Source organism: Mauremys mutica, chromosome 1, assembly GCF_020497125.1.
Source record: "Mauremys mutica isolate MM-2020 ecotype Southern chromosome 1, ASM2049712v1, whole genome shotgun sequence".
NCBI classification, from domain to species: domain Eukaryota; kingdom Metazoa; phylum Chordata; order Testudines; family Geoemydidae; genus Mauremys; species Mauremys mutica.
Window position 1 is genome coordinate 16,131,679 of NC_059072.1, and position 22,925 is coordinate 16,154,603.

The window sequence follows — 22,925 nt, forward strand, 5'->3', positions numbered from 1 at the left end:
ATACGAGCTACGAAGCTAGTGGATATTTGTGAAATGTGGATCTCCCAGTATCTGCATGCTCGGATGTAGTCTGCTAATAATATGTATCACTTCAGTAAGTCTAGATAATGTTTGTAATTCTCACTGTTTGGCCAGATAGGTAAGTAGTAGTAGTAGTATCCATATTTTACAGAGGGGAGAATGAGGTAGAGTTTAAGGTCATTTACATGAGTTATTGGGCTCAGTTCGGGGGTAACCTACCTCCTGTATATCGCAGGTCATTAAATTACACCCAGCCTAGATGATCTAATGGTCCCTTCTTGACTTAACTCTATGAATCACGTGTGCTACAATTACACACCTAAACTGGTACGTTTAGTTATCAGGATTCAAAGTGTGACCATAGTAACCATGTAAAAACAAGGCATGAATTGTATGCATGTGTCTGCATGTGCAAAGTGCGCACACAATTTTCTGAAAACTCTTGTCTAAGTTATATGATTCTGAAGGATCAGGATCAGAGCGAAGATCAGAACTAAGGAGTTCTGCCTCCTAGTGCAGTGTTCAGGCCGCTAGACCACATCTTTAGAGCTGGTCCAAAAAAAAAAAAGTGAAAATTTTCAAATTTCAATTTGCGCAATTCTTTTTTAACGAAAAATTCAACCAACTGATCAAACATACAATGAATGTTTGAAATTCCTAGAGGGAAATAAACACTCCTGCTTTTTTGTACTTTTTCCCCACTAGAAAAAAAGAGGAAAAAAGTTTTAAAATGAAAGAATGGGATTTTTCCCAACAAAATAGAACGAGAAATTTCAGTATTTTTGTTGACAAACAAAAAGTTTTGACCAAAACAAATATATTCTGCAAAATTTTGTTTTGATTGAAAATCACATTTTCATTTAAAAATGACTATCTAGTTGTATTAGTAACATCTTATTGGCCTTACTAACATATGTGATTAACACGGAACATTTTTATTTTAAAAATATTAAACACAGAATTTTAGTACCAATGCCAAGAAACAGTTAATTTTATTCAAACAGTTTAAAAATAGAAACAACACAAAACCTAGATACTTTCTTCCGGATTTTATTTTTGACTAAGTAAAAATCCATTGATGATTTTTAGGATGCTAAGAAAACCTTCAGTAGTTCTCCAGAAATTGTACTGTTTCAACCTGAATTATGCGGACTTGACAGGCAGACAATTTAAAGCTGCTGCAGTTTATAGAAGAGTCAGACTTTTTAAGAAATGCCAGTATTATTTCAGGAGAAAAATATATGCTTCTGTTTCCAAGCAGAGCAGAATTAGAAGATAATTAAGCTTCAACTGCTTCCTAGAAGCCAAAGCAACAGTTAAGTATCAAAGTCAGCTTGGTTTGATACAAATGGTTGTATAAAAGCTGGTATAGTCTCCCTCTAGGTCCTAATGCAGGGATGGTGCATGGTGCCCAATGCAGCCTGTGGTTGCTCTTCTCTTCAATACAGAGGTGCAGCCTGTGGAGACTACATGTCCCAGCATGCAATGTTCCACCATGATCTGGATAGTCTAGTAAGGTTTGGAGGTCCAGATCAAGCATTGCATGCAGGGACCTATACCTCCATGGCCCACATTTCTGGAATAAAGATAAGCTGCTATCTGGTCATTTTTATGCAAGTCAGGTGTAGCCCTGGCAAATTGTCAGTGTTGCCCTTGGTTGGGCAAAGTCTGTCTGCCTCTGTCCTAAAGTTGCAAATATTAAGTGTATTTGTATTCAGGTCACGTAAATTGATTATAAAATAAATATTAAAAAACAAAAACAAAAAGGGGAAACACACCTTTATTTTTTTTTCATTACTCTTCCATGGCGTATTGATATGAAGAGTGGTGATTTGGCTAACCAATTCCAAGCCATGAACTGATCTTTATACACAAGGTCGGCATCCTTGTCAACCAATGAGATTGCTGCCTTAACTTAAGCCATTTTAATAATTCCGTTTCTAATCTCTTTTGGCAGTGCCTAAGGAGGAATGTTGGGAAATATATTTTAAGGGACGATTGCCTCCATGAAAAAGGATTTGTTTCATACTTTAAGAAATTAGACTATATCAAATGTGTAATAAAAATATTTTCTATAGGATTTTAAAATATATACACATATAAACTACCTTAATTTTAATGCCCTGTTGATATTGATGTGATCTCTGCGGTATCTAAACCTAGATAAATGAGGTTGCCCAGCAACCTCCATCATGTCTTAAAACAGTGATTACAAGACAGGAGACCTTGTCTACCCTGAAAATTGAAGCCTGCTTGAAAACTGGATCTGAAATCTTTTTTATGGTCCTGATTCAGCTCCCATTGGAAGTCAGTGCAAAGATGCCCATTGACTGTGAGAGCTGGATCCGATCCTAGACGCAGGTCCAGGTAACCTGGTTTCAAATACTGCCAGGCTGGGCAGTGAAAATGGAGCCAAAGAGTATTGATGCTGCTATCCCCGTAAGGCTCAAACAGACTTTTGGAAGGACTCTTCAGACAGCTTGGTCCAGTCTACAGTGTCCAGCCAAATCTAGCATGGATCCTGCTTATCTAGAACTGTATCTAAACAGAGTTCCAATTTTTTTTTCAGACATGGTTCAAATGCCAGTGTAGGCAAGGTGTGAGGACCAGATCCTGCACTCTAATGCAGGCAAAACTCCCACTGGAGTATTTGGCTGTGTAAGGAGCATGAGATCAGGCCCTAAGTCACCAATATCATTGGCTTGTGCCCTAAACCTTGCATTATACTTTAAGGTAGGTAGCATGAGAGTTCTCTTGCTTTAAAGAGTTAATATGTGGGATTTGGCCTCCTGCAGAGGAGAGCTTCTCACTGAGCTTTCGGTTTATCTGCTCCATGTGCCTGTTGTTCTTTCTGGCTTGCCGGAGGGACCTCTTGACTTTCTTCACCCGGTCTCGCAGCTGCTTGTTGCGTTTCTCCAAGGTTGCCACCTTCTGCTGCAGTTTCTTCACTTGATCCTCTTCCTCAAATAGGGCTTTCTGGACCGAAGAACACATGAGCTGAGGAAAGAGTAGAAAGGAAACAGGACACATGAGCTCTAAACCAAAGCCAGGAAGCCACTTGTACTATGAAGGCACATGTAAATTCCCCAGACATTCTGTTGCTGGAACACCCCACAACTGTATGGTTGCTTTCGGAAGCTCCTCCTCACCTTGCAGTTTTCTCCTAAAATCCTCTATCCCTTAGTCTTCTTTGAATATAAGACCAAACTATTTCAGATCTTAATAACATTAGCTATCAACATCACCTTAATGAGTTCTACAAGAGGTTAACCTAGGTCAGTGGTTTTCAACATTTTTTCATTTGTGGATCCCTAAAAATTTTGAATGGAGGTGCGGACCCCTTTGGAAATCTTAGACATAGTCTGCAGACCCCTAGGAGGCCACGGACCATGGCTTGAAAACCACTGGTCTAGGTCATCAGTGGCATTTAGTTGAACTTAAGGAGGAGATCTGGCGTGTTTCTGCTCTGTGTTTCAGATCTGGGATTTGAATTCAGCCCATTGAGTTCTGCCATTTGCAAAATCTATAATCTATAACCCTTCTGAAGTTCCAGGTTTTGGTTGAAGCCCACCTCTTGTTCTTTCTACTAGAGACAGAAGGAGATGGCACAATGATCTAAATCTCACACTTGATGTTCCTACATTGCCTGGAACCACAAGGTCAAATCCTGGCAAGTTTGGACTCTGCCCTTCCAAAGTTTAACCCCCCACCCTTCCCCCTGATTTTATGCAGTTTATTACCTATAGGTCTTTTAGATGAGACCTTAAAAAGTAAGATCATGTCATCTCCATGTGGGCATTAAAGCGCCCAAGGCCTTATTCTTAAGAGTAGACATTTGCCCTTGGTCAAAAATTTTCTCCTCCCCCAATCCAACCCCATTGTTGCACAGTGCGCAATGCATCAGTTGATTGCTGCATTTCAGTGCTCCTGAATGTATAAATCTCCTCTCACTCCTGCAGTCCTTATGCAAAATTCCCACTGACTTCAGCAGGACAATGACAGGAATGCTGCCATAATTTGCAGAGCACTTTGGAATCCTCCAGGATGAGAGGGTCTGAGCAGAACTGTAAAGCTGAGGAACGGACTGATGAATATTTTTTTAAAGATAGTATCAAATATTTAAGTAACTTGTTTGTAATGTATCAAGTACTATCACATGGCCACGTCACTCTGTGTCATTCTCCTGTAATGATTCAACAGTGCTGTTGTATCTCTGGTTTATAGAATCTCTGGATGGTTTTTCCTCTTATTTCAGCCTTTGTTTTAGGTTTCACCTCCCGTGTACGTGGTTGTCATAACAAGGTTATAAAAATCAATTTTAAAAATGAAAACTAACAAAAATTTGATCCCAGGCATTGTTTCAGGGCAGAGTTTAGAGAAACAAAGGATTTAAGTTCCTAATGCATCATGTTAGTAAATCTGTACATCTTACCAATAAACTCCCAAGTACAGTAGCAACTGGAGGAAGTGAAGTCCCTTCTAGAGCGTTTGTTTTTTTCCATTCTCTCTAGGAAAATATTCCTCTTAAAACTCCAATCACACTATTAAAATTTAAGCTGCACTGGTCACAACAGGCCATCAAATGTTGGTGCGGGGGAGAGGGAGGAGAAAGGAATGCTGTTTCTTTGATTAAATTTTACTTTGTATCTCCAATCATCATCTGTTTTTTAAATAGACATCGAGGGCTCGCAGAGCTTTGGATAGGCTTCCTTTGGTGTGGAGTTTAATAAGACTAAAGTCTAAATGAATAAGTGAATACTTGCAGAGATAATGAATAATTACATGCTGTTATATACTATTTTTTCCATCTTGTTTTGTAATGTTTTTCAGCAAACCAGGAGGTGGTGGGTGGACGTGTCATGTTTCATTTGCTTTGGAAATCCGCCAGCCATCAAAAACCTCTGCGGGATAACACTGCAGCAGCTTTCACTTGCAGCTGGCTACTTTGCTTCAGCCCGTTTTACAGACGAGACCCAAGACTTTCCTAGGGACAGAACCGTTCGCAGTGATCACACTCCCACCAGAACGGCTTTATAAATGCATGCCAAGGAGAACGGTAACCCCAAAACAAAGGGCCAAATGCTGTTCAGAAAAGGAGAATGTTTGTTTTTTCCAGTAATGCATATTGCAAGCTAAATCCACAAGCTATTTGGAAACAGCCAGGAATTCTTGGCTTTCATGTTTCCCAGTCCCCTGCGAAGCTGCAACCTGAACATGTAAGAATAATCTTAAATCAAGTTTATAGCTTTCACTTGCAGTTTCTTAAAACAATCCCTATCTATTAGGGATTACAACACGACTTTCACCGGGGGTGGGGGGGCAGATTATCCCATCTTGACCTCCTGTGAGGTTTCTTGCACCTTCTTCTGAAGCATCCAGTGCTGGCCTCTGACGGAGACAGGTACTGGACTAGATCGACCTTGGGTCTGACTCAGTCTGGCAATTCCTATATAGAAGTATGGTTCTAATGTGAGAAACAACTATGTCAGAATGGTACCTTGTTACCCAAGAGATGTACACTGTGTGTTTCAGAATCCCTGACTGCTGACATTAGCGACAAAAATAAGCTTTGATTACTATTAATCTATCCATCCACACTATCTTCTTATAAGGTGTGACTCGTATCTGAGTATCTTCAACTTCTACTAGGCTGTCAGTGCCAATACACCTACGTGTATGTGCTGGATTTTATTCCTCCTTGTGCATCATCAACAGGATTGTTTATTAAATTCCAACTAACCCTATGTAAATCTACTGAAGACAGTGTGGTTGCACAAGAGGTAGGGCAGAACTGGTCCTGAGGAACTTTTTATTGCTGCTGTTGTGGCATGTACTAGACAGAAACCAGCTTGACATTTTGATCCCTGGTTCCATTTGCATGATTCTCAGTTAGAAAACAATCATCTCTATTTGTGCACAAAGCTCAGTTGATATGGAAATCACTGAGACACAATGAGCCTGGAAATCACCACTGTGTTGCCAGCTGGTTAGAAGAACCCAGTTGTAGCATAGATAGGACTTCCATTAAAAGTGGTTTCCAAACATGTTGAGCTTTCCACTAATATAGACCAGTTTCGGGCCACATTTTGCCCAGTTTTATACTCGTATAAATGTGGAGTGATCCCATGTAGGTCTGTAGAATTACACTAGTGTAAATGGGATCACTTATTACCACTCACACCTCCAAAAGCCACAGAGAACTGGATTTTGCTTCTGGGCAGGTTCTGTGGCCTCATTCATTCTGCATCTTCTGCCAGCAGGCTCCATTTCCTTGTCCATGGAAAGCTACTTCAGGTATAAAATATGAAACACGTGACCACGTACGTTCTGTGAGCTAAATTTTTAAGAAGAGCTGAAACCCAGCTAAGTAAAATGCTCTTTCCTGCCCATCAGATTCAGTTAACAGGCCACTGAAGTCTCCCGCATAATGATCCCGCACAGTAGGAGTCACTAAAGAGAGCCGTCCTGCACGCTTCCAGCAGAAGGACGAGTTCTGCAGAGAGCTAGAGGGAAAGAGGAAGGTGTGCCAAAGTGAAGGAATCTGAAGCCTTTTTCAGGCTTCAGCAGCACACTGAGGTGTGCTGAGCGGGATCCTGACCCCCATAGGCTGTGGAAAGAACTGAACGTGGCTCATGGGAGGATAGTGGAGTGAGGAGAGGATGGTGAGGAGACTAGAGAGGAAAGAGCAAAACTGTCTTGGAAGCTGTTACTGAATGGCAGCTTTAGTGTCAGTGCTGGCAATCGAGTGGATAGCTTACCGGTCCCACAGAGCCTCTAAGGCCAAACAGATAAGATACCACTTCTGAAAGGAGTACTTAGTTACAATGCATTCTAATGGAACCGAGCGATGCTGCCAAGCGACCCCAGACTGAGGATGCAGCACTACACATTGCTTAGAACAGCTTACGAATTACACTTCTGGGCTCTGCTGGTATGGTGTTTACCTCCTCTAGTCAATAACACTTCAGAACAATCTGTTCTTCTTGAAATGACTTCTGCTAGGAGTCTCTCTCTGTGTTCCATAGTTTCTTTAGCTAGCAAAGTTCAAGGGTGGCCTGAACTCAAATGTACTGCAGGACCCAGGTAAGGACAGGCACACCGCTACCCCGATATAATGTGACCCAATATAACACGAATTTGGATATAACGCGGTAAAGCAGTGCTCTGGGGGGGGGGCAGGGCTGCACACTCCAGCAGATCAAAGCAAGTTCGATATAACGTGGTTTCACCTATAACACGGTAAGATTTTTTGGCTCCCAAGGACAGCGTTATATCGGGGTAGCGGTGTAGCATGGACATGGGATATTCCTTAGAGTTGCAGGTTCCTTGCACCTCTCAGGATTTAGCCCAGAGAGTCTATTGTTGTGGAATCAGAGATTCATTTGTCCAAATATAGGTCTGAAATATTTTGCCTTTAAGCTTCACTCCAGCCATAGGCTTAACAAAATGTATTCAAGCCAATAAAAACCAACATTGTATCAAACAACACTTGCTTTTGCTAATGCGATTGCAAGAATGAGCACTTTTATAGCATGTGCACACACATTACATTTATTTATAAAATCTGTACTTCATACATAAGCTGATTTCTGAATGGCTGAAGCACTGGACTCTGTTCTCCTATGGCTGGATTACAAAGATGCTTTGTAGTAACGGCATAATGAACAGTGATTGCGCTGCTGTCAAAAGCAATGGGACACAATGGTAGCATTTATACATTATGAACAGTATACAAATGATTAAGCTGGCATAGAAGAGATCAAGTAGGTTAGCCACAAGTTCAAACCCCAGCAGTGCCAACTCAGCCCTTCATCTATTTGAGGGACATAAATTGAGTTCCAGATAGAACCACACACGATAAACTTACTTACAAGATTTTCAAATGTGGTGGATTCTCCATCACTTGAAGTCTTTAAATCCAGCCTGGATGTCTTTCTAGAAGATATGCTTCCCTTCAACCAGAAGTTTCGGCCTGTGTTATGCACAAGGTCAGATTATATGATCATAATTAGGGGTCTACTTAAATTGCGGTAAAATCACACATTTTTCATGGGTTGGTCAGGGCATAAAGAGCAAAATTTCACAGATGTGTTCATACAGTTGTATATTCCATGCCACCCTTACTTCTGTGCTGCTGCTGGCAGTGGTGCTGCCTTCAGAGCTGGGTGCCCAGCCAGCAGCCGCCACTCTCTGGCCACCCAGCTCTGAAGGCAGTACAGAAGTAAGGGTGATAATACTGAACTCGCCATACAATAGGCTTGCAACCCCCTTTTCGGTTGGGACTCCCAGTTTGAGAAACGCTGTGTATTTTTGTATACTTTTACCCTATAGTATAGTATAGGGTAAAAGTACACAAAAGACCAGATTTAACGGGGGAGCCCAGATTTCACGGTCCGTAATGTGTTTTTCACGGCCGCGAATTTAGAAGACCCCTAATCATAATGGTCCTTGCTGGCCTTAAAACCTATGAAACAAGGTTTCCTCTGCTCTCCGTGGATAATAAAGCTACTCCGGTACTCTTTCTAAGAGTTGGGGGAGGGTTGCCGTGGTGTCCTGGGCCAAAAATTCCCATCCCTACTCTCATTGTTCATTGGCATGATGTCAACGGATGTTTATGTTGTTATTACATTCTGTTGTTACTATGGGGTTCATTTTTTAAAAATGGAATTAGGGCCTCCCCCGCAATAATTCCTAGCTTTAAAAAGTAGGCCCCCTCAGTGATGAGACGATTACTTCCCTGATATCCTCACTGCTCAAAGGGAGCACATGTAAGTAACTGCTCTGGCTGAGATTTCAGCCTTTCCCTTAAGCAGCGTGCACAGTCCAGAATTTTTTTCTTCCCAAAAACAGAGTTCCAAAACCAAGATCGCACCAACAAAAACAAGTTATCAACAGCATCTGGAGTGCCTGATGGAACAAATGACATTTGTGCTCTCTGGGAATGCGGTGCAAATGCTACAGCTAGGTAGCTGCAGGGGTTGGCTGCTCCCTTTGCACATACTCGTGCTTTATTTGTGCCAGGGCTGAGCGCTGGCACCTCTGGATTTGCTGCATCAGTTATGAAAGTAAAAAAATTGCTTGAGTCCCAGCACTTAATTGCTTGAGCCCTGGCACCTCTTTCATTACAAATTAAGCACGGCACATGCTCTATCTTCCCCTACAGCAGATCTTGTTGCATCCCAGCATTTATCTCCAGTTGCCTTCCATGCTATAAATCACAGAGACCAGGAGAAGCTGGTCAGATTCATTGCATGTTGCTTAGATGCTTCGTGAAACCTTAGCCAGCCCCAGATGCTTACCTCTGGCTCCTTGTTTAACCACAGAAAGAACTGATTCACTCTTTCTAGAAAGACGTGAGAGCCAAACCTCGATCTGTATTTTTTAATTCTAACTGGATATATTTACTGAGCCCTGTCAGTCTGCCCAGCAAGGAGAAGGGCTCTCTCTGGGCCCCGGTGTAAATAAGACATGATGCAGATCACCCACAAAATGCTACCCCCTGCCTTGGCTGAAGAGGGCTGGATGGGGGACTCCTTTCAGCCCATCAGCGGGATTGTTTACACGGCCCAATTTCAGATTTGAAGTGCTGCCTCCTGCCGTGGGTGGGCCTGAGCATGCTGCCTCCTCAGCATACTCAGCCCCTGTCAGCAGGAGTCAGTGAGAGGAATCCATGACAGATTGCTTATCACTGATGCAGGGAGTGAAGGAGGGTTTTGGCAGGTGGGAGGGTTATGGAAACTCATGTAAAGTACCAACGGAGAGGCTGGGTGGGGACCGGGTGTGTTTGTGTGCATGGGAGCGGAGTTTGATGGTTATCCTTGCTATATGGATGCCTGTCACTGACTCCTAGGCACAGATGTATGTGTTTGTCAGGGAAGAGTTAAGGCCCTTTCCTGTGGTGACCCTCCAAGTGCAAGAAGCCCACATCAGCTTTGATAGTGTGATGGCTGATGGTTTGCCTATGACTGCTGTCTTCGCTTCCAGCCATCAGCAGATTAGTGAAGAGCAATGTGAAGCATTCACTTTCCTCAAAGCATGAGTCATGAAGAACTAGCCCAGGAGCAAGGACAGCCTTTTCAACTGTTCACCGGCAGACCAGCTTTCATTTTTCTTAAAAAAGGGGTGGCGGTGTCTCTCACTCCTTCAGTCGCAAAAAAACAAAAACAAACAACCCCCCCCCCAACCTTTCATCCCTGCCCTAGAAGCTGAAAATGCTGGGGCAGAGAGGTTGAACCTAAATTCGGGTTCCATGTGTGATAAAGTTTTAAAATTCTCTTAAAGTTGATAGTTGGGGCTAACGCCCCTCTGTAGATACAACAAGCTGCCTGAGTGATAACTTAAGAAGCCTGATGCAGGCAGCATTGAGCAAAGTGCTGTTTTCCCAGGCACTTGTTGTGCTTGCTAGTATGCGTTGCTGACATTCCTATTGCAGGCTGCGAAAAGGCCAAGGATTCCTGCTGCCTGCACTCTCCCTGGAAAATGCGATCTCTGATTACAAATTGTGACAAAATTTACTTCCCAGTTGCCAGCGTGCCAGCTGCTTCACCAGAATGCACTGACTCAGCAGGCAGGACTGTTTTGTTTTGGGGAAGAGGGGTTGTTGGATTTTGGGGGCCAGGGGGTGTTTGAAAGGGTAAAAACTCAACAACTTGCTCTTATTTTTTTAACCGTGTTCTTAAACTCAGCGATGGACTTCTTGAAAAACTTATCTACAACAAAGAGCCCATTAATTTGAAAGCACAGCCTTCATTTCTGGTGGGGTGTTTGGAGTCTGGGTGGGTACTTCTTGTTTTTTTTTACTTTTTTATTTTGGGAGGGGAGAGATAGCTCAGTGGTGTGAGTATTAGCCTGCTAAACCTAGGGTTATGCGTTCAATCCTTGAGGGGGCCATTTGGGGATTAGTCCTGCTTGGAGCAGGGGGTTGGACTAGATGATCTCCTGAGGTCCCTTCCAACCCTAATAATCTATGATCTATAAAATATTGGAGACATCCAATGTTAAAATCCTCATCTTTGTCTTCAAGTTCCCAGCCTTTCTGGGTTCTTATGATAAAGGGTGATTTGCTTTGGACAGTACAGCTGGGTTTGAGTGGCTTTAGTGCTGATGAAATGAGCTAACCCAAGAGCCCCCTCTGTCCATCATATAGGTACAACACCGGCGAGGGGGTCCCCAACACTGCCTTCCCACTATGCTTTGAACCCTGAGCTGCAAGGAGCATGTCTACGGAAGAGACAACACTACAGATTCCAGATCCTGTTCAGCCCGTGGCCCCTCTGCTGAGACTGGGGCAGGGGAGCACTATTGTCTCCATGTATATCAGTTTTCCTATTATTTCTATAGCAGTTGAGCTCAGTCAGGTATCGGGGGCCGCACCGGGCAAGGCGCTGTACCGATATGAAACCAAAAGACCGTCCCTCCCCCAAGGAGCTGACAATCCAAATTAATGGGAAAGACAAAGAGTGGGAGGAAAGAAGTATTTTCATCTTACAGAGGTGATGTGGAGGGCCAGATTTTTAAAGGTATTTAGGCATCTATTTCTCATTAATTTCAATGGGAGTTAGGCGCCTAAATGCCTTTAAAATTCAGGCCCAGAGAGATGAAGCTGATTTTCCAGGGCTCAGCTGGGACTTAGGTGCCCAGTTGCTATCTGTTGCCCACCAATGACTTGCCCAACGTCCAACAGGACTGCAGTGGCAGAGCTGGGAACTGAACCTAGATCTCTGGAGTCTCCGTTTGGGCTGGGGGTTAAAGCACTCATCTTCCTTTTGTGTGTATTAACATTTGTAACATGGTCACATTACACTGACCCTGCAAGGTGCTGAGCACCCCGTGAGAGCTGAGGCAAGGAATACCCATTGCCTTTTAGATTTAAAATAGCCTTCCGGTTGTTTGGCAGCTTCCCCAGTGCTGTAGCTTGAGAACCATTCACGTTAAGGATTGTAATGTATGGGGTTGGGCGGGAGACTAGCATGAACACTCCCATAGCTTTAGCCCTGAGGGTAGGTGAGGTCTTGCATACCTGTTTGTTGAGACCTGTATTCCTAGTGTTGTCTTGACTGGTAATTTCCAGTAAAATAACACTCTCTGTGATGTTTTTATTAACCTCTGAGTTCAGGTAATTATGATAATTTAGCACCCTGCCAGCACTTTGTTTTCATGCTGCGGTACAAAGGTATAAGTGCCATTTAGTGCCTAACTCCCATCTCTCTCGTCTCCATCCTGAGCCCAGGCCTTTTGAAGGTCCACCTTGGAGCTACATTTCCAGGTTCTCTTCCAGTGTGGCTGACCACAGCATGGACCGGGTAATACAGCCTTTTGCATGGATTCCCATCAGGGACGGGGCAGGGATGATGAATGTACCAGGTACCTCCCTGTCCTGCCCCATCCCCAGGGCAATAAAGGAAGGTATAGCATAGGGCATGGGATGCATGTGTTAGGTTGATTGCTTCTGAATGACTCTTAAAGGGGCATTATTAAGATAAAAATCACATTTTGAGTAAGGATAAAACCTTTCCCTCTGTTACTAAAAGCACCTTTGATGATAACTGAAAGGATTTTTATAATCTAGTTTACATGATATGCTGTTTCTTGACTTTTTGCATTTCACTCAGCTTGGGTACTGAAATTAGACTGCTAATGTTTCCTCCTTTTTAATAGTCACTTTCATTTCAGATTTATGCCCTAGTACAATTCTAATTCAGATTTAAGACTCTATATAATATATACTCTATAAAACATATAATAAAACCTTTCCATCCATTTTATTTTTAATTCACATAAACTTTTCTAATTCTGTTATTTTTTCCTCACATTCATTTATTATTATTTATTACAAAACCCAACAAGGCCCTGTTGTGCCTAAAACTACTTGTCAGTATCCTTTGGCCTATGTATATCTTCTGAGGCCTGGTCTGCACTACACGGTTAGGTTAACATAAGCTGCCTTGCATCGACCTAGCTGCAGAAATGGCTCCACTTAAATTTGGCTCCCACTGATGTAAGTGCCTCTTTACGCCAATTTAGAAAACACCACCTCCCTGAGCGGCGTAGAGTCAGGGTCGATGTAATTAGGTCGACGCAGTGTCAGTGTAGACACTGCGTTGCTTATGTAGACTGTTACTGGCTTTCAGGAGCCATCTCACAATGTCCCACACTGGCAATACAATAGATACAAGTCAAGTGCTCCTGGTAAGGATGCCCACCACTGACACAAGGAGCCAAGTTTGCACACACACAAGCAATATAATAACTGCAGGAGCCATATGCCGACGTAAGTTAGGTCGACATAATTTTGTAGTGTAGACATGGCCTGACATTGAAAGATGCTGTGTGAACTTGACACCGCTGAAGTTTTGTTTTACAGTACTTCGCTCATCTTTCACTAGGATTAGTTTAATGATTCCCCTCTCCCCTCGAATTAACATTTCAAGGAAGGAATAAAAACAGAATGACCTAGAAATGGAAGTGTGTTGTGTTCATCATCACTGACTGAAACAAAGGTCAGGTCAACAGTACTAAGTTTTGTCAGCTTAGCTCTCATGGTGGGGGTATGAAAAAATCACTTCCCATAGCTGATATAGCCAGTAAAGCCATATGCCGGCAACCCACTACCCCCACATAGATGTAGCTACATCAACGGAAGAGTTTTTCTGTCGGCAGAACTAATGTCATTTGGGGAGATGATGTTACTATAACAGCAGAACTCCTTCTGTTGACATAGGCTGTGTCCACACTAGGGGGCTTTGCTGGCATAGCTATACTGGCATCGCTGTATTAGCAAAGCCTCTGTAGTGTAGACAGGGCCTGAGAGTGCTGGCTGCATGGAAATTAGGAAGTGCTGGTGTGAAAAGCCAGGCATCTTGCAAATTAAAAGTCAAGAAACTAGAATTTATCTCTGTCGAACGCACGATGGTCATGGCAGACTGTAATGGGGCAGCTGCCCCTCACTGGTATGCAAGGGGTTAAAGCAACCTTGGGGAGGCTGCATGGGAGGCAGCCAATAAAGAAAAGGCTTATTGTGCCAGCCAATTAGAGGAAGGTTTACTGGAGGAGCCAATCAGGGCCAGGCTTGCCCATATAAGAAGGGGCTGCTCAGCAGAGCAGAGGGCACTCCCTGGAGTTCAAGGGAGGAGGACTGGCTGCTTAGAGGGCTAGAAGACCATGGACAGAGCAGTGCTGGGCAGGGTCAGCAGAGTATGAGAAAGCTCCAGGCTGACAGCTGCCAAACTGAGTCCTGGATACAAGGGTAGAGGAGGTGCTGGGGCTGTGGGGAAGTGGCCCAGGGAAGGAGATGGCAGAGTTGGAGGAGGGGCAGTACATGGCTGCTGGCTGTATGGTCCCTGGGTCGGGGCCTGGAGTAGCAGGTGGTCCCGGGTAACCCCCCGACCTTTGCCACCACTTGCCACTGAGAGGTGTTGCCAGTGTATGAACTACAGTTTGCCACTGAGATGAGTGGCTAGAACCAGGACTGCAGTTTGCCACTGAGACATGTGGTAGGACTGAGAATTGTTGGTTCCCTGTAGCGTGGGGAAGAACCCTCTGGGACACAGCTGGAGGGCTGTGTCCAGAAGAGGACGATGTGGTCTGAGGAGCAACATGGGTCTTGGAGGTAGAGACAGAAATGATGACGGGTGAGACACCACCTGAGGAGGGTGCACTGGCAACCCCGAGCGAATTCCCAGGACGATCAGCAGGAGGTGCCGCGGTGGTGAGTTAATGACCCATTACACAGACCTTTAAAAGACTATCTTACTGCAAGTCTTGTGTTACAACAGCTCCTAGAAGCTACATATTCTCTCAGTCTGTTTAATAGGGATGTTAAACTATCTACCTTGGGGTAACTAGACAGCAGTGGGGATGGGGGGATATGAAATTATTCAAAGTCACCATCATTAAATGCAGTGAAGACTGAGGGCCAAATTCAACTCTTGGATAAACAAACACATCTCCATCAGTATCAATGAAATATCCATCTCCATCAGTATAGTATCACTGGAATTGCACCAGATTATGCCAGGGCTAAACTTGGCTCAGAAGATTTTTTTTTTATGAGGATGGGTTTCTCATTCTTATTTATTTTTGTATTACTCTAGTGCTGAGAAGTCTCAACCAGGGCAGGGTTCTGTTGCACTAGGTTCTGTACAATTAGTAAAAAAGCATGCCCCACAGAGTTTGATGTCTTAGATTAAGAGGAGATGTAACAGGTGGACGAAGCAAGCAAACAAGGTCTCTCCATGAGAGAAGATGGGATGATAAACATTCACATATTTTTGCATAGACAAACTGTGCACAATTTGTAGGTGCTGAGTTGTTTTGATTATTAGTGAAGACAATTAAGCTGATTAATAAATTGTCTCAGTTTGTCACCTGCCTAGCTATTACTGGCAGCATTGTTCTGGAGGCATGATAAAAATCTTATGCTTATGCGGTGCCTTTGGTCCCAAAGTGCCCTATGAACTATTGAACCTAGTAGGTTGCTTTATTCACCACAGAAATGCAGCCAGCTCTGAGGTGAGACATGGCAGCACTTTACAACAATTTGGGAGTGGGAAGTGAAGAAATGCTGTCCAACCTAAAGCATTATAAATGCCATCTGGGTCCCCTATTAGGAACCTCAGTTTTTCTTGTATGGATCAAATAGGAAAGATGTATTTCAACCCCACATACATACTCTAAGGCAGACAAATTAAAAGGCTGCGTGACGGGAAAATATCTGGCATATAAAGATAGGCAAAGTGACTAAATAAAGAGATGGTGGTCTGTCTGTGCACACCAAATTCTTAATGCTTCAGTCACCTACTGTATGATGTGTATAGTCTGCAGCTGGAGTGGGCAGGTCACAGAAGAACAACATGAACGATCAAGGGCATGGAAAAACATTCCTATGAAGAGAGAGTGGAAAGACTGGGACTATTTACCTTAGAAAGCAGATGACTAATAAGGGACATAATAAAAGCATAAAATAATGCCTGGCATAGAGAAGGTAGTGCAGGGGCTTCTGTTCTCCATCTGTCACACACAAGAACAAGGAACTGTTAAATGAAATTAAAAAGGTGGGAAATGTCATGCAGAAAATTACCCCACCCCTGCCTCTGGTACAGGCTACTATCAGAGACAGCATATTGGGCGAGATGGACCTCGGATCTGAGCCAGTCAGGCAATTCCTATATCCGTAAGAATCCCCTACAACACTAGGCTCAGACCAAGTGCTAGATTTGTGACTTTGTACTTCCAAATGGAAAAAGCACAGCCAAGAAAAAGTCTCTTGCCTTGTACAAGAAAAACCGAAGTCTCCCCCCTCTGCTGAGTAAAGGTAAATGGATGATTCCTGCTTTGAAATACGAAGAGTGGCCCCTTTCTATCTCCCTTGGGATTGATTACTTGTGGACAGCAAAATGACAAAGCGGGGAATTTTCTGTCACCTGTAAGCTAAAACCAGGGAAGGAAGAAGCCCAGCAAATTCCTGCAGGTGCTTTTGGCCAGAAGGTGGCCGGGGGAGTGTCACACCGTAAATCGTTGCCTGTGTCTCCAAAGAAAGCATAACCGTGTAATCTACTGTAAATGGAATCTGGTAGTTTCTCCCCACCAAACATGCTTGCGAAGCAGCACTGCAAACTATTTTTTCTAAACTGCTCTGCTAAATTGCACCCCTCCATTCCCCAAGACAGGCAATCCATCTTCACAGAGCCTTAGCCCTCAGAGCTGGACCAGACCCACTAGGTCATCTGCTGTAGTCCATCTTCCTGCCAGGTCAGGACTCGCTCCCCTCCCAGAGTGTTCTCCAGGGTTTTCTCCTGTCTAGTTGTAAGTGACTCAAGCAATGGGGCTTTCACCGCTTCCCTACGGAGAACGAGTCCTGTCTCCGTGTTAGGGAGTTTCCCCTAATACTTAGCCTACTTTATCTGCTACTTAACTCCCTAGTTAAGCCTCCTTGTCCTCCATAAACGACTCCTCTCCTACCTCATATTTTACCACTTTCAAATACAGAGCATGGATAGCATGATGTCCCGCACCTGAGGGAGGAATTCTCTCTGACCTTGGAGGTGGGGAGTGCATCAAGGAGCCTTTCCTCTAACTCTTTGTTTCCCTGGGCACAAGTCAGCTGCAGTCCCACTAGGGAGTGCAAGGACTGCATGCCTAGAGCTGCCTGTGGTTCTAGATTCCCAGAGAGGCATGAGCAAGGCTAGGATTCCACCTCCCTTCCATGCCGCCTCAGCTGCAGGAGGGTGGCAGCGTACGCTTTACCCCGGGGGCGTGTCTCCTTACAGCCCTGGGAGGAATTCTTGCTAAATCAAACATAAGGAATTAGCACTCTCCTAGCTCACAGGGGCTTAATTAATGCTAAATGTTTTGAGATCCTTGGTTGGACAGTGCTATAGAGTTGCTAAGTCTCCTTCAAAAAGAAAGGTCCAGTGTAAGAGGACAGCGCTGCAGTCAGTTTCAAGACTTCCTTAACCGTGGTGTAACATCAATATGCATATGGCAAAAAAGTTTTGGGGGGTGGTTTGTTGCATGATGATAAAGTTGTTAACAGCAATAGCTGCTCTGGAAGCTTCCTGCTTATTGACCGAGAGACTTACTTAGACAAGGGACCCAAGTCAGGCAGGGCATCAGTTTAAAGTTAAAACACAGTTAATATCATAATTCCTTCAAAATGCTCCATAGCCCGACCTCTTGACTTCATACCCCACATAAGCCTCTGTAGCTCAGGTGCCTTTAAAAAAATATTTCCTTAGCCGAGTTCTTAGCTCAGAATACTATACATGTGTTGCTGCTGTTTATGTTCAGATCTTGAAAGTCAAATGCATATATGCTCAGAGCACACTGCTGCTTGTTGGCTGTGATTAGGAAGTGCAGAGTTCTTGTATCGCTTCTGAGAATCAGGTGTGAAGTTGCATTTACTACTTTCATTTTTCTCTATTCATGAAATCAGCGAGGATACACATAAGTAGGAAGGCTGATCTAGTGCACAGGGTATGGGACTGGAACGTGAGAGACGTGGGTTCAATTTTTGGCTTAGTCACAGACTCTGTGTGCGACCCTGGTCAAGTCACTTAATTTATCCTGTGACCCAGAGTCTCATCTGTAAAATGGGGATAGAACTTCCCTACCTCACAGAAGTGTCGTGAGCATAAAAACCAATAACGATGGTCAGGTGACAGATGCTATGATGATTAAAGTCCTGTAAGTACCTAGTTCTGAAGAGCACCCAGGTCTGGCCATAGCTGTAATACTGGGCCTTGCCAGTCGAGAGGGAATAGAAGGAGGAGCCCCAAAACACAAAGGGGCTGGAGGGACCGATGTACAAGGAAAAGATTAAACTTTTAGTGCTTGTCTAAATGTCTAAGTGGAGTGGGACATGACGACAACCTACAGATAAACAAAGGGCATAAATATGCAGGTTGTCCTGAGTATTGTATTAGACACGTACAGCAGTGCAAAGCGCTACCATTCTGGCATTTTACACTTTGCACTAGTGTAAAGGAATATGCAGATGGAGGGTGATAGTGAGTTGGGCCCCACAAGAGAGAGGAGTATTTAGGATGATGCATGGGGTATAACTGGGAGTTGAGCAATAATTGATTTAGGTTTAATAGTAGGAAGGATCTTCCTGACTGAGATCTGTTAAACTAGCTGCTGCAAAGAAGGGGTGGAAACAGCAACATCTGAGTAATATGAAAATAGACTGGACAATCATCGGCTACTTTAGGGAGCAATCTGGCAATGGCTGCACAGGATGGTCCAATACTAGACCTTTATATTGAAAAGGCCTAATGTATGAAACCTCCAGAGAAGGAGGAAGCCCCATTAAAATGAGACTGGACAATGTAAATGTGTCTCCGTGAAATACGTGGATTATCTTGCAGAGAGGAAAAGGCCAGTTCCGTGGAAGCATTCTGCATAGCACCTTACCTCATCACAGTTTGCACAGGGGTTTCTGAATAGTTTTGCTTTCCTTCACACAGAGGAGTAAGGAAAAGCATAGAGGCCATTGTATTTTTGGTTACTAGGAGGCTCAGTGAACTACCAACAACCAGGAGACCTCAGCAACGGCCTGTCTACTTTTGGTGTCACACTATCAGGCGCTGACAGCTTGATTAGTCACGTGGTGGTACCAAAACTAAAGATGCTAGTAATGTGTTAGATGTGATACACGAGCCAACAGAGAGGAAGTCTGAAAGCTTCAGTAAGGTAGCAATATTATGTGCATAGATTGTGGCAAGGCACCTTCTCGGTCTCCCCCGCCTCCGCTGCTTTTAGCCTGGCGAGACAGGCTTGGGTAACATGGTCCCCCTTGGGCCACAGGGGAAGTCTGTTCCTTCTCTCCACCAGTCCTTTTTAGCTTATTTTTCTCCCTTGTGGGAGGGAATGCAGCCTCTGCTCCTGGTAAGGCTCACGGTCTTGCTGCTCCTGGCAACAGGACTTCTTCTCCCCCTCCCCCCGGGGGAGGGTTTTAAAAGGTCTCAGGCAGCCCTTAGTTGGAATCAGCTGATCCTAATTAACCTCAGGTAGCTCCCTCTCAGCTGATTCTAATTGATACTTTGGTAACCCCTTCTCAGCTGAACCTGATTGACCTGTAGTTACTCCCCAGTTGATAGGGAGGAGGGCCTTTTAACCCTCTGAGACTGATTTCTATCCACCTCCCTCCCTGCAGCTGTCTGTCCTGAGTTTATCACAAGACATGGAAATTTAAAGGACTGCAGTTAGTAAAGTACTTCTAGCACATGCCATCGTTCTGAAGCAAAGGGGGTAAAACTCCAAATGAAACTGGAGATCTGGAAAACAAGTGCAGAGTGCTAATTATCAGAGTTGTTCATGGAACAGATATCCTTTTCATGGTGCACTGTGGAAGTGATGGGGCTGAGTACAATGCATCCTGATGAGTGGGCCGTAAATCTTGAAAGATGAATCAGATGATCCTATGTGTGATAATGGTAGAACATACCATGCTTGGAATGGGGAGAATTCTGAAATAGCTTGGGCTTCAGGGCTCAGGAATGGTGTATTTTTTTCTCTATTCTGCCTCTGAATGCACTTATGATTGTTAAAGTGGAGCAGAAGGACATGGGCCTGATTTACGGTGCCAGGCTGAAGGCTCACTATGGAGGCTGGTCTTGGGTCAATCTGTGTTCCTAGGTTCCACAATGTTTCTGGTTAAGGAGGAGACAGTGTCCAATGCATACAAGGAATGGCTTCCAACATGCTAGATACAAAGTGATCTTGTGTATTTACCACTTGCAGACTTAGATTTACTGTAGTCTTATTCCCTAGGGGACAGATTCTGCCTCCCTTATACACACTGAGCAATATCTTACTCAGCAAGTAATCCAGCTGATTACCATATTCTGCATGGAGTGAGGAACAACTCCATGTGGAAAGCATAGCAGAAACTGGCCCTAAGTATTAGTGCTACTAGTGACCTGCTCCTGCTTCAGGTGAGGTAAATGGGAGTTAATCTATTGATTTCACCAGGAACATTGGTCCCAAAATGCATAAATTAGATATGGGTCCAGTCTAGAGCCCTGACTCCTTGACCTCCAGCAAGTCCTGTGGAATATTTGAAATCCATACTCAAATTTTACTGCTCAAGACACTCTATTGAAACAGCTTAGACATATTTCATATAGCTAAGTAAACCTCAGCAAATGCTGGAAAACTGTAAGTACTCTGCAAGAAGGAATGCATTTACATGATTGCAATAATGATACGTTTGATGCTGATTAACAGATAATAACTTGAAAGAGCAAGATTCAGCCTTCATCTCCCAAGCCAGAAAATGTCTTTGGTTATTTTTCTATCCTGATTTCAGGGGATGAGTTTGAGACTTAAGCTTGAGGAGCTTTGCTGGGTTGCTTTATATGGGAGAACAGTAGGCTATATCTGACTTCATGTTCACTGAGCAGAAGTGTACCCTTGGATGAACTTATCTGGGAAACCATGTAAATTATAGGACACATAATATCCTATAATTTACAACTGCTCTTTTTAATATTATTATGGTAGTTCTTGACCATTTAATTCTAGGTTAATAATTGTCACGGCAAGATAATTACATGGCAAATACCACACCATTACAAGATAAATGCATGGTTATTGATGTCTTCTGAATTACAGGTCACATGGCAATTGCTTTTGGGATCTTTTAAATATGATTACACAGTAATCTGTAGGAACTTGTAACTCCTGCTGTTATGATACATTTACTAGTGAAACCTACTGTTGCTAGTGACCAGGTAATTAGTGAGAAGTTTGAGGATATTTGTCCCAGCTCACTGGGTGTTACTCTTTTCTTTTTTAAATTGGATCATCAATGGTTTTTTTCCTTCCAGTACAGATTCTTTTATACAGGTTTATTTTGCCCTTCTTTGTATTACAGGGAGGGATAGCTCTGTGGTTTGAGCATTGGCCTGCTAAACCCAAGGTTATGAGTTCAATCCTTAGGCCATTTAGAGAACTGGGGTAAAATTTTGTCTGGGGATTGGTTGTACTTTGAGCAGGGGGTTGGACTAGATGACTTCCTAAGGTCCCTTCCAACCCTGATATTCTGTGTGTTTTCTATGGAGTTATCTGCACCTTACAAAGGTTATACAGTGGAGTCATTGCAAGAGTACGATTGCAGAATTTGGATCTTCATTGCTTCCCCATGTGGATGCAAGTGTTGGCATGACTTTTTATCATGAGTCTCGTGATCTTCAGTGTTTCTATTAAGGCCCCAGCTGCTGGGATCATCATTGTTGCATGAGAATCTCCGCTTTCATTTAAAAAGAGAGCAAGTTTCTAGCCCTCATCATTGCAGAGCTTGGAAACATGAAGTGCACTCAAAAGACCCGAAGATAATTTTTTTTTCTTTTAAACTTCATGATTTTGGGGGACTAGACTTGTGCTTTTGAATCTATGGGACTGGTGTAGGTTTTGTTTTTTATAATCTCCCCTATCTTCAGTTGATAGCTTTGTGGAAGAAGATGTGTGATAAGGAGGGATTTGAATGGAGGAGGGAAAGCTATTTGGCACAAAAGGTGAAAAGGGTAGTTCCAGGCATAGAAGGGAGCAGGACAGGTACATGGATGAAAAACTGAATGCCAAAGTGAAATATGCATCTGCTAACAGAAATATTTTGTTCTATTTACATCTGAATTTGGCTCTTTCATGAAACTTGTCATATTTTCCTTAGGAGAGGCCTCTACGGAAAAACAATAATTTTTCATGCTATGCTGCTGGGCTGAGATTCTGAAGTGAATGTTTTTCCAACAATACTTTGTTCCCTGTCTTGCGCCGTATAATTTACTTTTGCCAGTTCAATAAATTACTTACATTATGTCCTGGTGTCTAATGTATGTAATTCTACAGAGATGGTGAGGGTGGTACATAAAACATTTCACAATTAAACAATTTCCCCCCCCCCCAAATTTTGAAATTTAAAAATTCAATAATTTTTGGCCATTTAGCTAATCAAAAACTTAAAACTCTTCTGACTCAAAAGGGTGTAAGTATCCATGGTGTTATGATTGTCTTTTGCCAGATGGAGAAACTGCGGCAGAAGGAGTAAAGGATGTGGAAAAGGCCCCCAAGAGGGTGTTATGTCTGCTTTTAGAACTTGGGCATTCCTTGTTCCCAGTCCTGTTTTCAGACCACTCCTTTTTCTTGTTTTAGAGGGACTCCTGCACCCACACACAGCTCTGTTGACTAAGAGGCCTTAGTCCCTGCCCCCCTTATATAATATGATCTTTCTCACATATATATGCACAACTACAAAACGGGGAATGACTAGGTAGTAGTACTGCCAAAAACGACTTGGAGGTTATAGTGGATCACAAATTGAATGAGTCAACAATATGGTGCATTTTCAAAAAAAAGGCTAATATATAATGTTGCTTTAGTAACTGATACTATTGAATATATATATT

General features: G+C 43.3%; 1 protein-coding gene across 1 annotated transcript in view; it reads right to left on the reverse strand.

Moving 5' to 3' along the window:
- Positions 1-604: 604 nt before the first annotated feature.
- Positions 605-22,925, reverse strand: part of CCDC3 (coiled-coil domain containing 3) — a 69,752-nt gene continuing 47,431 nt past the window's right edge. The window contains exon 3 of the mRNA XM_045029107.1: positions 605-3,018. Coding sequence (XP_044885042.1) covers positions 2,743-3,018 — 276 coding nt within the window. The 3' untranslated portion in view covers positions 605-2,742. The remainder of the gene's footprint in view (positions 3,019-22,925) is intronic.